This window comes from Rhamphochromis sp. 'chilingali' (genome assembly GCF_963969265.1).
Source record: "Rhamphochromis sp. 'chilingali' genome assembly, chromosome: 9".
Lineage (NCBI taxonomy): Eukaryota > Metazoa > Chordata > Actinopteri > Cichliformes > Cichlidae > Rhamphochromis > Rhamphochromis sp. 'chilingali'.
In genome coordinates this window covers 40,685,111-40,701,359 of record NC_137936.1, presented here as the reverse complement: position 1 = coordinate 40,701,359, position 16,249 = coordinate 40,685,111, and the positions used below count along the sequence as shown (strand labels likewise).

At 44.0% G+C, this 16,249-nt stretch overlaps 1 protein-coding gene across 3 annotated transcripts in view; it reads left to right on the top strand.

Annotated features, from left to right (window-relative positions):
• Positions 1 to 16,249, top strand: part of pltp (phospholipid transfer protein) — a 33,804-nt gene that overhangs the window by 14,348 nt on the left and 3,207 nt on the right. For all 3 annotated transcript variants that reach the window (XM_080891145.1, XM_080891146.1, XM_080891147.1), the window contains exons 10-12: positions 1,300 to 1,464; positions 3,332 to 3,399; positions 14,555 to 14,597. In XM_080891145.1, the coding sequence (XP_080747271.1) occupies positions 1,300 to 1,464; positions 3,332 to 3,399; positions 14,555 to 14,597 (276 nt within the window). The remainder of the gene's footprint in view (positions 1 to 1,299; positions 1,465 to 3,331; positions 3,400 to 14,554; positions 14,598 to 16,249) is intronic.

Genomic DNA, 16,249 nt, shown 5'->3' with positions numbered 1-16,249 from the left:
ACAAATAAAATAGCAGAGTGGAGAGGTTATGTGGGATAAGCTATTTTGTACAAGTGGGTTTTGAGTTTGGACTTAAAGAGAGAGAAGGAAGAGATGTTTCTTAAATCAGGAGGTCGGGAATTCCAGAGTCGTGGAGCAGCTGAAAGCCCTGCTCCCCATGGTTGCAAGACGGGGGGAAGGGACGGAGAGAGAAAGGGAAGAAGATCTGAGACAACGAGATGGGGCGGTGATCTTAACCAGATCAGAGAGATATGGAGGAGAGAGATGATGAATAGCCCTAAATGTATACAAGAGTATTTTGAAATTGATGCGATATTTGACCGGGAGCCAATGAAGCTGCTGCAAGACAGGAGTGATGTGGTGGACAGAAGGGGTCCTGGTGATGATAGGGGCAGCAGAGTTCTGGACGCGTTGGAGCTTGTGGATGGATTTTTGAGTAAGACCAAAAAGAAGTGAATCACAATAATCAATCTGGGAAGTAACAAGGCTATGGACAAGAAGGGCAGCGGCATGTGGGGAGAGAAAAGGACGGAGACGATTAATGTTGCGCAATTGAAAATATGCAGACCGAGTAATATTATTAATGTGTGAATTGAAAGAGAGTGCTGTGGAGGATGAGACCCAAGCTTTTCACAGAGGAAGAAACGAAGACCGGCGAGTTATTGATAGTAACAGAGAAACTGTTGGTTCTGGATAATGTAGATTTAGAGCCGACCAAGAGGAGCTCGGATTTATTACTGTTGAGTTTAAGAAAATTAGAAGAGAACCATGAATTTAGTTCAGCTAAACAGAGGGTGAGGGAGGATGGGGGAAGAGCAGAATCAGGTTTAGTGGACAGATAAAGCTGGGTGTCATCGGCATAACAGTGAAACTGGATATTGTATTTACGGAAAATATGTCCAAGCGGTAGATAATGAAAAGAAGGGGCCCAGGACAGATCCCTGGGGCACGTCAGAGGAAAGGGCTGAGAAGTAAAGGATTTGAGTTGAATGAACTGAGTGCGATCAGACAAGTATGATATGATGAAGATATGGTTTTATCCTCAATTACTTTGAAACAGTGGCCTCTGCTGTGATATCATTGTGTTTTTGATGAAGTCTCACAAGTGTCAGCTTTATTTTGATATCAAGATGATTTACACAGTTTGTAATTGCTGAGAAATAGTCAGTTAGCTCTGGGCACGTCATTTTCCAGCAGGAATGTTAGGAATAACCCTGGGGCTTAACAAGTTAATAAAGTTAAACTTTTCAGTGTGTAACACCAGCCTGATTTTCTGTTCTCCTTGTGTACTCTGGGTAGAACCCGGCACTGGTGGATGCTCCACTGTCTCTCCAGCTCGCCGTCAACTCTCCGCCCAAAACCTCCATCAAGACGTCTGGAGCCACGGTTGTCATGACTGCCATCGTCAATGTGATGGTGCTGCCTCCAGGTCAGCCTCCGGTTCAGCTGAGCAGCATGACCATGGTACGTACACACACACACACACACACACACACACACACACACACACACACACACACACACACACACACACACACACACACACACACACTCTGTGGTCTGGTTTGATACTGCTGATCACTGCGTCATGATAACGTTCTTAAGGACTTGTTTAGGATTACTGGTGTTGTTTTAAAATGGGTCATGTCATATCTAACAGATCTTTTACTGTTTGTATGAGTCAGTGATATCTGAAATAACAGTTCTGCCTTTGATAGAAATTGTCTTAGCTGGGCTGGTCTGGTTGCCACGCTGGTGACCTGATAATCTGGTGAAGACTGGATGGCTGCACTGGTCCTTTTAAAAGGCTGATTATATGTGTTTGATGGCTTTTAATCTGAGGCAGAAAGACAAACTCCAAATCCACCCTAACCGGAGGGAGGATAACAGCTGTTCTTTAAAAACACACCGCAGGAACCTCTCATGACTTCCTTATCATCTAATGAATATTTCTAAACTCAGACTGCTGGTGTCAAAAGGCTGAACTGCTCTTACTGATTATTGTGACCGTCGTCTTTCTTCTGTTTTAACAAATTAGCTTTGACTTGTCTTCAGACTGTGCAAAATGCTGCGTCAAGACTTTTACCTGTCACCAGCTGAAGCTCACATGTCACTCCATGAAGTCACTCCATGGCTTCTCTTCATTGGCTGCCAATGTAAAATAAATGGCCTGCATTTGTATAGCGCTTTACTTAGTCCCTAAGGACTCCAAAGCGCTTTACACGTTCAGTCATCCACCCATTCACACACACATTCATACACTGGTGATGGCAGCTACATTGCAGCCATAGCTGCCCTGGGTACAAGGATATTTGGCATGCAGCCTGGAGCAGCCTGGGATCGAACCACCGACCTTCTGGTTAGTGGCTGATCTGCTCTGCCACCTGAGCTACAACCACCCCATTTTAAATGTATTTTAGGTTTCACCTTAAAATTCTAGTTTTAACTTGTAGCGCCCTACATGGTGAAGCTTCCCAGTATATCTCTGACCTGCTGAAACCCCATCATTCTTCCTGAGCTCCTAGGTCATTAAGTCAATGCCCCACACACTCAGTTCATGCTGTAAAGACTCCTTTGAATCCTTTTAAAAGTTACTAAGCTTTACTTATATAACATCATACAGAGAATATATCTGTCCCAGGCAAAGAAATGAAGACGAAGACCCTAAAGAAACTCTGAAATTGTCTGTGTCTAGGCAGGCAGGACTCGAGGAGGCGGAAGAAACTCAAAATACACAGCTTTATTGCTGGGATGAAGCAGAACAGAAAAACACTAACTAAACTGGGAGTACCGAATAACTAGACAGGTTGGAAAACAGAGCACACAGAGGGAGAGAGGGTGAACAGACGTTAAGGACGCGACAGTGACACAAAGGCACACTGGGCTTAAATACACTGAGGGAGTCATCAAGGAATTAGAGACAGAAGGGGAACACAGCTGGGAGAAATAAGACCTAACGAGACAGGGGGAGCAAAGCTGGAACACTGACATCAGACAGGAACAAGAACCTTCAAAGTAAAACAGGAAACAAAACACACTTTACTAAGACACGGACTAGACAGAGAGAGACAGACTTGACACTGACCAAAGCCTACTAAATAATAATCATAATCAAAACAGTATCACTGATAAATCAAACCATAAATCATAATCTAGAAAAACAGAAAGCTGGGTCAACATGACCCAGAACCGTGACAGAAATGTGGTTGAAGCATCCCTGTGGCTTCAGTGTTTGCGCCTTCTTGTCATTTATGATCTTTGAGCCTTTCAACAAGAAAAAACTCACAGACTTTGAGGTGGAAACTAAAAGCGTCTTTTTCCCTTCTTGCAGGAGACCAAGTTCAATGCCAAAGTTTCCATGAGAGGAAAACGTCTGTCTGTTCACACTGACCTACGCAGGTTTGCATGGTTCACTTCTTTGTTTCTGCAACATGTTCATTAAATATCAGATTGGCCTAACCCAGTCACCCCACACTCACTCGATTGTGTTTGCACATTGAAATCTGTAGCAAGATTTTTTTCCTGTAGCAATATTTGAATCTTGATCTTCCTTACTGTGAAAATCAATCAGTCTCAAGTTTCAAGTTTTATTTTATCCTATATATGTAAGAGTGGCACATCACTACCAGCAAAGAAATTCTTAGGCTCAGAGGCCCCTCAATATTTCATGTAGAAAAAAAGCAAAATTGCACACAAGGTAATACTAATACAAAACACAGTATATCCTTGTAACTCCTTGGCTCTTGAGGGAGGCGGCCGCACTTTCTCTCTCTCCCTTATCTTCCCTGCTGGGCTTCTCATGTCTTTTATATAGTCTCGATTATTCTCTAACCCAGGGGTCGGCAACCTTTCTGATGACGAGCGCATCTAAAATTTCCTCAGAAGTCAGTGTGCCATATGACTGCATTAGCAATAAATTTAATAACGCTCTACATGAACAGTTACACACTGTATAGAACAACTTTATAGGATTATATTTGTGTGCAGATGTTGGCAGCTGTCAGCGAATAGTTATCAGCTATTATGAAACAAAAAAAAGACTTTTTATCCATAACAGCAAATGAACTGTACAACAGAAAATACAAATGCTATTTATGGTCTCCTCACAACAATGATAAGAAAAACTGGGCCAATATGATGACATGTTTGTTAATACAGAGACACACATGTGAATGTGATCTCTGGTCTCCCACTCAGAGACACAGGTCTCCAAGTGTCCAGCATTCAGAGGCTGCCTGAGGACTCATGTGATAGAAAATCTGCTCACACAGACATGTAGAGCCAAATACTGTCAATAAGGCCTCTGCAATGTTCAGAAGACAGTTAAACTTGTCAGGCAGTGATGTCCAGCAGGTGAACATGCAGCTCCATGAACACGCACAGCTGTGGATTCCAGCTGTGTTCGTAGTTCTGCAAACTTTGACCCCACAGAGTCGAGCTTTTCTGTTCAATCAACTGCATTTCAATGTCGCATTAACTGGCATTAACTCAGCCAGTTAATGTGAGACAAACCCAGCTGCTCTTTAAAGCTTTCTGGTTTGATCAGAAAAGAAAATATTGGTCCATACGCCTGAAAGTCCTGAAAACACATTGTGAATTCTGTCTCGAGTACGGATGTATCCGTGTTTTTCCGTGGTGCTGATGCTGCGCTGAGCGGACAGCTGCTGAAGAATTTAAAGTGTCAGAATGTGGAAATTTAAACATCGCTTGAAAAAAACTGCCAGCTAGCAACATCCCTCTCACTGGTAGGCTAAGTTATTTTTAGCTAATTACAAGTTGAATCTGGTAGTTGGGGTTGTTAGCTAAGATACTGTCATTAAGAAGCGGCACAACTAATGTGTCTATGTGAGCTAATTTGCGATGTGCACCACTGGTGCGGCCATTTATTTTTTTAATGCACCTTCTGAGATTAATTCACTGCGTGTCGTGCCCAGGGCTGGACTGGGACAAAACATCAGCCCGGGCATTTTGACTAGAGACCGGCCCCCCAGGTATTAAAGCCATAAAGCCTTTGAATGAAAACAGACGCTGTGGTGACAGTGATGTACAGTCTTGTTGGTATATGTATGATTTCTATACATTTTACATCAGATAAAAACTTTGGTTGTTAGATTCAGATAATTATTTATTAAAAGCGAAACATTTCATACTGTACTAATGTATGCATATTTCATGTGTTTTTATTTGATGTAGGTTTGGGAGAGAGCAGGGATGGGAGGTGTGTGTGTGGGGGTGGTGTTCTTATTACTGCGGCATATTACTGTGAAAACAAACCTTTATATGCTGTTGCAAAAAGCAATAAAAAATATTGTTTAATAAAAAAAAATAAAAAAAATAAAAGCGAGACATTTTAACTGAAAATAAGAAAGAAAAGTATTTCCTTGTGCCCCCCTCTCCCTGTTAATGCCCTACCTGCCCTCTGGCAACACTTTGCTAGACACGCCCCTGCACAGTTACCAGCTGTCAGCTACTTAGAAAAGGATCCTGGTGTTATTTGTCTCTCAGAAACAGTTCATAACTTCAACTCATCCATGTCACCTAAAAGGTAAACCTGTTTCTCCATCACCTGTTCAGCTCTGATGATCCAGTAAGGACATCTCCTGGTTTCATCCTCATGTTTCCCTCTCACCACATATCCAAACCGACATCATGACCAGCAGCTTTACAGCTGTGGCTCCAGCAAACATCAGCTGATACTAGAAATTAATATTAAATAAATTCTAACAACAGCTGATCAAACGTGCTGCTGTTGTTTAGCGCGACATCTGCTGGTTTCCTCTTTCTGGTGCAAAGTGGGCGATAAATAAACAAGAGAGACGATCAGCTGATCATTGATCAGTTTCATGATTGAAGGAGCAACAGGAGAAGGAGGGGGGGAGAATGAGAGGAGAAGAGGCAGCTGTGCAGCGTAACGACGCAGAAAAACTGCAGCTTTGTGTTCCTTTTCACCTCAATAAGAAACACGTAATATTTTCACTGAATACGGGATGATTCCGTTTTTTATGGGACAGTTGGCAACTCTACTAACTGACCTTATGAATAAAATAAAGTTCATTATCAGTAACATCAATTACCCACCCAGCTGTATAGAAACTCCGTCATGCTAGCTACAATACAGTTACAATAACTCAACTGACGGTAAAAAGTCAGCATAACGAAAATAAACTCCACCTAAACTTGGTTTATATCTGACCCAGATAGACTGCAGGTCATAACTTCTTACCTGGAGTTCACCTGACACTCAGACCGGCGGCCGCCTCGGGTCTCTCCTCCTCCTGCCTCTCCTTCCCTCATCCACCTGCTGGGTTAGGGTTGAAGACACACAGACTAAATACACACAGGAGGATAATGAGGGAAATGGAAACACATGGGGAAACAGCTGACACACATGAACATAACGACGTCACGAGGGGAAAGTAAAACTAAAAACATTGAACATAGGAACACAGGACCCCTTCAAAATAAAACAGGAAACATAATGAGACGCAGACATGACTACATGAACTTGACAACGTAAGACAGACATGAAACACATGAAGGGCAAGGGAGACTTCACAGGGGTTGGAAGACACAAAGGGAATCTAAAAACAAATGAACTAGAAAAGCTAATGAGTTTAATCACATACTATAAACATCAAAATAAACTAAAACTCAAAACACCGGGTCATAAGACCCAGGATCGAGACAACATAACATAACATCTTGAAGAAGAACAACGGGAATTGAGACCTGGTGACCAGTGACGGACATTAGACCAACTCTTAAATTGGATGCAGTTTGTTCGCACTAACCAAAACAACTGCCATCTTCATCTCATGCGGCCCCCGGCGCCAGCTGGATGCTCAAGGCAAAAGCTAAGGGGAATAACAATTCTCCTTCAGATAACAAGACTGTGTTGTCACGTGTCTGTGAAGGTTCTCAGTCATCCAGGTCATCGTAGTCAAAGGAGCTTGCAAAGAAAAGCGTCTGGACTTCTTTAAGTTGCTTGAAGACGGGTAACCCTAACCCTAATCCAGTTTTGAGATCCCTTCCCAGACGCCTTAACGCCCACTCACATCCTGGGCCATCTGACCTCAGGAATTCGCATGATAAGGTGGGGCCAGGTTTCACAATGAACACACCCGAAACTCTGGCTGATTGGGACCCACGCCCAGTTTCACACCTTGGCTCAGGCGATTAGAGGATCATCAGGGGGTCCTTTTGTCTCTCTGTGGGGGGAAACTCCCACTAGGTTTATATCTGGGACTCTCCACCATTTGACCTTAGAACTGAAGAAGCTTCTCGGATGAGAGGTGAAACGTCTTCAAGCAACTTAAAGAAGTCCAGACGCTTTTCTTTGCAAACTCCTTTGACTGTGTTGTGACTTTCTCCCTCCTCGTTCAAGGTCACCCGCGTCGACTGAAGATTGTTGACTTTGCTTAACCGGGAGAAGGGACACTTTCTCTCGGCTGAATGAGGAACACACACACATACACACACATACGCATGTACACTGACACAGACCTACACTCACCCCCCCATCCCCTCCAAATGCCTCCGAAGCGTCTGTCTGCTATGTTGTGAGATGTGATGATTCATGTGCTAAGGGTTTTTTTTCTGTTGGATCTCCCTGTTGGAGCTCAGCCTGGAGGGAGTTCTTTGTTCTCCTCATCTTTCCTCATGTTGTGCATTTTCGATTGTTATACCTCTCTGACCTGTTTTGCAGTCCAGCAGCCTGATGGCCTGTGGGTAGAAACTGTCCCTGAATCTGGTCCTGTGAAGAGTGTTAGGCTGGGTGGGCTGGGAGCAGAGAGGATCATCTGGGCCTGTAGAGGTCCTGGATGACCGGCAGCTCAGACCTGGTGCTATGCTGTGCATAGAACTTCCAGTATGTTCTGGAAGCTGTTGAAGAACTTCTGGTATGATGGCGCCTGTGTTTGGCTCTGCCGCTGCCGGGTGCAGTTTGTCGCGCTCCACTTTTGTATAATTTTTTTCTGCTCTGCTGTTCTCAATTAGTTTTAACGATGTATTGGCTGCCTTGGTGTATGATCGTCTGGCTTTGCTATCCATCCGATCCTCTATGATGCCTCACAATGTCTCTTCGTCCTCCTTTCGGCATTTTCCACCCTCCTCCATCAGCTGGATCTTCGTCGGGCATTTTCGCCACGGAGAAGGAGAAGAGGAGGTATTCAGGTAAAGCTCAGGCTTTACTGGCGGTGGGGTTCGGCTGGTAAGCGACGCCGAGCGTGCCTTGTCTCCTGAGCTCAGAGAAGCTCCATGGAGGGGGACTTGTTTTCCACGTCCCTGTTTGGATACGCTGGGCCCGGCTCTTTGAGACCGGCCTGCCTGAGGAGGGTTTATCCAGACTCTTCTGCCGGCTGGCTTTTTCTTCCCACGGTGAGCGGATTCTACGAGCGTGATGGTTCAAACCCTGAGTTTCCTTTAACTCGAGCCTCCGCAAATACAGAGGCTTCTACTGAATATGGCGCTTTTTAACGCTCGATCTCTGTCTAATAAATCATTCTTGTTGAATGATTTTATATTATCTAAAAAACTGGATTTTTTAGGGAGACATTCAAAGGGGCTGGGGGGGGGGGGGGGGGGGGGTATACATGTACATATATATACAAAAAACTTGAATCTTACAGTGTTTATTTATCGGATAAAATAAGTTAAATATCACCGTTATTATTGTCTGACCGGAAACAGGCCGGGGGTGTCCAAATTCAGAGGCTGCGTCCACCTGAGGACCCGGCCTTTGTGGTCTAAGTGGGCCGGGTCCTCCGGAAGCCAGGTAGACCGGAAATGTGAAATTGGACGGTCTAGCCTTCAGAATTACGTCACCTGCCGTCTGCTCCTTGCTGTCTAAAATATAACCGGAGTTCTCACACAGCTGTGTGAAAACCCGGAGGAATCCTCCCGAGGGATAAAGTTTTATTTAATCTAATAACTTTAATCTCAGCCAAAACGATTTACTCACCAACAAATAAAACACAACTAAAGCACTGAAAAAGGCCAAACAATAACATGTTTAAGTTATTTGACACACAGCTACATTCTCGCCTGAAAATGTGTTAAAAGTTTATTTTGCGACCCAGAAAGAGAAATAAGAGTAATATTAAAACTAAGTAGCTGCAGTACTAGTAGCCATTGTTGGAAACTGGAATTGGCTGGGCCAGTCTGGGATATGGTTTTCAGTTTTGTTGTCCGGGTGGAAAATCAGGAGAAATTGGGGAGAATGGTCGCCCCGGGAGATTTTCGGGAGGGGCACTGAAATTCGGGATTCCCCGGAAAAATCGGGAGTGTTGGCATGTATGTCCTAGCATAGCCTATAACGTTATTGTGACGGACACATTATATGAGTGAACTTGAGTTTAAGTGACTTACAGGTTTCTTTGAAAAACACTTTCTTATATCCAGGTTCTTCCTTTTTGCTGCCGTCCTCCTCTCCTCCTCGCAGCGCAGGCTTGCCGCTGCTAAAACTAAACAGTTCCCTGAAAGGCTCAGCCAATCACATTGGCCATATTTGTCACATGACGTAGGACTCCAGCAGAGAACGTAATTTAACTCTTTCTGCTCCGCTGGGTGAATGAGACGCTGACAGATCGTTTTTTTCTTGTTGTTCTTTACTCGAAGAGATCAAATTATTGGTGGGGACAATTCAATAATCGCTGGATATTGGTGGGGACACGTCCCTTCCGTCCATGCCAAATCTACGCCCTTGCCCTATTTTATCTCGCCCTGAACTGGAGATAGCTACACATGCATTTATTTCCTCACGCTTGGACTATAGTAACTCTTTATGTGTCTAAGCAAAGGTTCTCTGGATCGTCTGCAGGTTTTCCAAAACGCTGCAGCTACGCTGTTGACAAAATCCTCCAAGTATTCTCATGTGACACCATTGCTATCTCAGCACTTTGTGATTCTGTCTAGAAAGGTGCTATATAAAAAATGTAAATAAAATGTTATTATTATTTTATGGTGGGATCATCTGACCTCCTCCATAGATCTTTGTTTACAGAGCATTCCTGCCGTACCAGGTTGTGATGCAGCCAGACAGAATACTCTTAATGGTGCATTGATAGAAGCTGGTAAGTATTGTGGGGTCCAGAGTACAAACCTCCAAACCTCTTCAGCCGGCGCAGAAGGAAGTGCTCGCTGCTTTTATGATGACGTCCATGTGATGTGAGCAGCTCAGATCCATATGAGCTTTGTCATCCTCTAAAGAGTGACCTTTGAACTTTAGTTGCAGATGAACAGCCGAGTCTTGTCCCGAGGTGGCTCTTGTATTTGTGCCATGTATTTATGAGGTGGTTATTTGGTGTCTCCAGTGTAGAGGTCTGAGCACTCCTCGGTACACTGCACAGCTACACCACGTTGTGAAGTTTGTGTCTGAGTGTGTGGCTGGGTCTGAAGTACACTGGGATGTTGTGCTTGGAGTAGACTCTCCTGAGTTTGAGACGGCGTACTCTTTCCATTTCTGGGTTACCATGGCGATGAGTTCTGTCTGATGTGATATGGTGTGGGAGTGGCTTCTACAAGCATTTCATTGATGACGTCCACTGCCCACGTGACAGGGTTCCTGGGTCGTTGACTCAGAGTTTTCAGTTTGTCTCATGTCCGGTTTATTCTCTGTTTTCACTCCCTGTTCTTTGTGCCAGCCTTTCCCTGTGTGTTAGTTCAATTATCTTCAGCTGTTCACTCACCAGTCTCCACCTACCTGCGAGTCCTACACACACCCCTGACAGAATGACAAGACCTGTGCCACGAAGACATGTTTGTGACCCAGCGGACTCGGACCTTTTCAAGTAGCAGGAGGCAGTGCTTTCCCTTTGGGTGGAGAAGTTCCAGAGGAAACTGTTATTAATAATTGTTAATAATTTTACCTCCTCACTACGTACGACTCTGGATACTGTAGTTCCTGTGAAAACTAAGGTCTCTAATCAGAAGTACCTGACTCCGTGGTATAATTCTCAAACACGTAGCCTAAAGCAGATGACTCGTAAGCTGGAGAGGAAATGGTGTGTCACAAATTTAGAGGATCATCATTTAGCCTGGAGAAATAGTTTGCTGCTTTATAAGAAAGCCCTCCGCAAAGCCAGAACATCTTACTATTCATCACTGATTGAAGAAAATAAGAACAACCCCAGGTTTCTCTTCAGCTCTGTAGCCAGGCTGACAAACAGTCAGAGCTCTGTTGAGCCAACCATCCCTTTAACGTTAACCAGTAATGACTTCATGAACTTCTTCACAAATAAAATTTTTATCATTAGAGAAAAAATGACCAATAATCATCCCACAGATGTAATATTATCTACAGCTACTCTTAGTACCATTGATGTTAAATTAGACTCTTTTTCTCCAATTGATCTTTCTGAGTTAACTTCAATAATTACTTCCTCCAAACCATCAACGTGTCTTTTAGACCCCATTCCTACAAAACTGCTCAAAGAAGTCCTGTCATTAATTAATGCTTCGATCTTAAATATGATCAACCTATCTCTAATGATCAGCTATGTACCACAGGCCTTCAAGCTGGCTGTAGTTAAACCTTTACTCAAAAAGCATCTCTAGACCCAGCAGTCTTAGCTAATTATAGGCCAATCTCCAACCTTCCTTTATATCAAACATCCTTGAAAGAGTAGTTGTCAAACAGCTAACAGATCATCTGCAGAGGAATGGCTTATTTGAAGAGTTTCAGTCAGGTTTCAGAGCTCATCACAGCACAGAAACAGCTTTAGTGAAGGTTACAAATGATCTTCTTATGGCCTCTGACAGTGGACTCATCTCTGTGCTTGTCCTGCTAGACCTCAGTGCAGCGTTCGATACTGTCGACCATAATATCCTATTAGAGCGATTAGAACATGCTGTAGGTATTACAGGGACTGCGCTGCAGTGGTTTGTATCATATCTATCTAATAGACTCCAGTTTGTTCATGTAAATGGAGAGTCCTCTTCACACACTGAGGTTAATTATGGAGTTCCACAGGGTTCAGTGCTAGGACCAATTCTGTTTACATTATACATGCTTCCCTTAGGCAGCATCATTAGAAGACATAGCATACATTTTCACTGCTATGCAGATGACACCCAGCTCTATCTGTCCATGAAGCCAGATAACACACACCAATGAGTTAAACTGCAGGAATGTCTTAAAGACATAAAGACCTGGATGGCCGCTAACTTTCTGCTTCTTAATTCAGATCAAACTGAAGTTATTGTACTCGGCCCTGAAAACCTTAGAAATATGGTATCTAAGCAGACTCTTACTCTGGATGGCATTACCTCGCCCTCCAGTAACACTGTGAGGAACCTTGGAGTCATGTTTGACCAGGACATGTCCTTCAACGCACATATTAAACAAATATGTAAGACTGCTTTCTTCCATTTGTGCAACATCTCTAAAGTTAGAAATATCCTGTCTCAGAGTGACGCTGAAAAACTAGTTCATGCATTTATTACTTCCAGGCTGGACGACTGTAATTCATTATTATCAGGAAGTCCTAAAAACTCCCTGAAAAGCCTTCAGCTAATCCAAAATGCTGCCGCAAAAGTCCAGACAGGGACTAGAAAGAGAGAGCAGATTTCTCCTGTTTTGGCTTCCTGTTAAATCCAGAATTCAAAATCCTGCTCCTCACATACAAGGTCTTAAATAATCAGACCCCATCTTATCTTAATGACCTTGTAGTACCATATCACCCTATTAGAGCACTTCGCTCTCGCTCTGCAGGCCTACTTGTTGTTCCTAGAGTATTTAAAAGTAGAATGGGAGGCAGAGCCTTCAGTTTTCAGGCCCCTCTTCTGTGGAACCAGCTTCCAGTTTGGATTCAGGAGACAGACACTATCTCTACTTTCAAGATTAGACTTCAAACTTTCCTTTTTGCTAAAGCATATAGTTAGGGCTGGACCAGGTGACCCTGAATCCTCCCTTAGTTATGCTGCAATAGACGTAGGCTGCTGGGGGATTTTTCCTTTCCAGTCACCTTTCTCACTCACTATGTATTAACAGACCTCTCTGCACTGAATCATATCTGTTATTAATCTCTGTCTCTCTTCCACAGCATGTCTTTATCCTGTTTTCCTTCTCTCACCCCAATCGGTCGCAGCAGATGGCCCCGCCCCTCCCTGAGCCTGGTTCTGCTGGAGGTTTCTTCCTGTTAAAAGGGAGTTTTTCCTTCCCACTGTCGCCAAAGTGCTTGCTCATAGGGGGTCATATGATTGTTGGGTTTTTCTCTGTACCTATGAAGCACCTTGAGGCGACTTTTGTTGTGATTTGGTGCTATATAAATAAAATTGAATTGAATTGAATTGAAAGACAGCACATCTTCGAGGGGTTTCGCCTGGCTCTGGGCAGCCCTCGGAGACCAGGATCTAACCTGACGTCCCTTGAGATTCAGCTGAGGCTCTCCAGGCATTGCCCTCGCGCTCTGGAGGATGGATTGGAAGAGCTAGCATGTTGACCTGCCTGTTCACCACCTCATCCACATCCTCATCCAGGTTTTCAGGCCCTAGCTCACTCCCTTAGTAAATTAGCAGATCTGTTTCCATCTCATGTTCCCGGTTTATTGTCTCAGGCTGCAGCACTGTCCCCATCCTCAGTTCAGTCACCTGTAGCTCAGTCTCCTGTCCTCCAGTCTGCAGTCCAGTCTCCTGCTGTTCAGCTTCCAAGTCAGTCTCCCAGTCCGTTTTTAGCTCTGTTCCCCAATCTGCAGTCACAGCACCCAGAGCCAGCTGTGAGCTCTCTCTCTCTCCTCAGCCAGAGGTTTCCACACCGCCTGATCAAGCGATTGCCACCGCCTTGTCCACATTGGGTTTGGCATCGGTGGCCACCTTCCAGGCCGCTGACTGACCTTCCTCGCCATTACCGGCCACCAGGCCGCCGTCTTCTTCGCGGCCAGCCTCCACACCTGCGGAGTGGCCACCGCTGTCTTCCTCGCAGCCAGCCTCTGGACTTGCTGAGTGGCCGCCGCCGCCTTCCGCCAGATCGACTCCAGCGTCACTGCTGGCCACGTGGCCGCCCACAAGATCGACTCCAATGCCACCCCTGGCCACACGGCCACCCACCAGGACTGATTCATTCTGGACTCTGTGTTCAGCTGTTCACTCACCAGTCTCCAATCAGTCACTATTCAGCCGGTGTATTTAAGCCCTCAGTTTCAACCTGGTCATTGTCTTGTCATTGATGTTGTCGTTCCTGTGTGTGCCCTATGCTCAGTCAGCCATTCAGCCAGTCTTTCAGTCGTCCAGGCAGTCAGCCATCTCATGGTCTGTTCATTTCTCCATTGTCTACAATAAATCACCAATCTTCACCTACCTGCTATTCCTGCGTTTGGGTCCTCTCTTCCTCTCATCCACACACACCCCTGACACCACGGACTACACCTGTCATCGCTCACCTTCTACAGGAATGAAAAACTCTAACCCACCACATTATGCTCTCACACCGGTTCTCCAACAGAACGAACTCATCACCAACACCATCGCCATGTTGGTTAAAACTGGCTTCGTAATGATCCACCATTTTATAGCACAACTTGATTATTGATTATTTATCGACTTTTTTTTCACCTTTCAGGTTTAAGATCTTCTCCAACCAGTCAGCTCTCGAGTCTCTGGCGGTAAGTTTGTTTTCATCTTACAGTAATTGGTTCAATGAGACAGCAAGGAGACTGTTAAGGGTTCAAATATTGAGGAGGGATATAGGAGGAAATCCAAAATAACAACACTGGTCCGGCCGGGTTAAGTCAAACGATGATTTTAATGAACACACGCGTGGAGAGATGAACACTGTACGCAGCATCGATCTCTCTCGAACAATACACAATCAGTTGTTTTATATCATCAGGGAAATTTATAACGCCCCCTCATGCGTCATCACATGCATAAGTTTCAAAACCACAATGACTTTTAACACAGTTTGAAAAAACAACATCGCCTCGTCTCCATGCCAGGTGTCTTCCTGTCGCTGCCGGACGCTCGCTTTTGGTCTGGAACATCAGGCACACATTCTGCAAGAAACTGTCACTCATGCAGGCACAATTTTGCAGTCACAAGCAAGGTTATTATCGTTAACGAAAACTAACGAAATAACGAAAACTAGAAGTGAAAAACATTTTCGTTAACGGAAATAAAAATAAAAACAAAAAAAGGAAAACTAACTAAAACTGTAATGAGTATTCACAAAACTAACTAAAATTAACTGAATTTATAGCAAAAATGTGTTTAGTTTCATTGATGTGTGCGTGTCCTGGGTGAAAATAAAGTTTCGTTTCCAGATTTTTCTCTTGCTGTGTCTCATTACGCCAGCAGGTGGCAGCACGTTAGTCGAGTCGTCTGTGTTGCTGCTCCGTCCACGCCAGAATCATGTCAGGAAAAGTCGGGAGAAAGCGCCAGAGTCCAATTTGGGATTACTTTGAATATGACTGTGTTTTGGATAAAGCAAGTGTCTTGTAGTGGAAAGAGACAAATTATGAGGGACATTTCTAAAGGGAAAAAAATCCCACAAACCTTAAAGTGCGCTTGAAAAGCTCACACAAGAAGGCTAACCTAGCTTACCTTGAGAAGGTAAGGGAGCACACTCGACCCTCATCCCCAGAAACAGAAGCTAACCCCAGGCAAGGCAGTGTGATGCATCCCGAGACAACAGGACGAGGACATCTACACAACTGTGTGAGTCAATTGGCTTCAAAAAGTTTATCAATTCACTTGAACCAAAATTATGAACACCCGGTGCTGCAAGAGTTAATAGTCTCATTGGGGCCAAGATATACATTTAGTTGCCTGGTATCAGTGGTTGTTCATCTGCCTTTATTTATTTAAAGAACCCATAGGTGGGAATGTGAGTTGTCTGTCTCTGCGTGTTAGCCCTGCGACAGACAGGCGACCTGTCCAGGGTGCAGGTAGCTGGAATAGCAACCTACCCAAGGATGAGCAGAAGAGCATGACTGACATGATGAAACTGGGATTTTGTTACACTTAATTATTGCAAACACAACTAAAACTATAACTGAAACTAATCAAAACTAAACTGAAACTAAGGATTTTCAAAAAAATAAAAACTAAACTAAACTAGCAAACAATTGGTAAAAACTAATTAAAACTGAGATAAAATTGAAAATCTGAAATCAAAACTGAATTAAAATAAAAACTAATGAAAACTGCAAAACTATTAAAACCCTGGTCACAAGCAAAATATAATTAAACTTTCACCTATGTCTGTGAAGGTTCTCAGTCATCCAGGTCATCGTAGTCAAAGGAGCTTGCAAAGAAA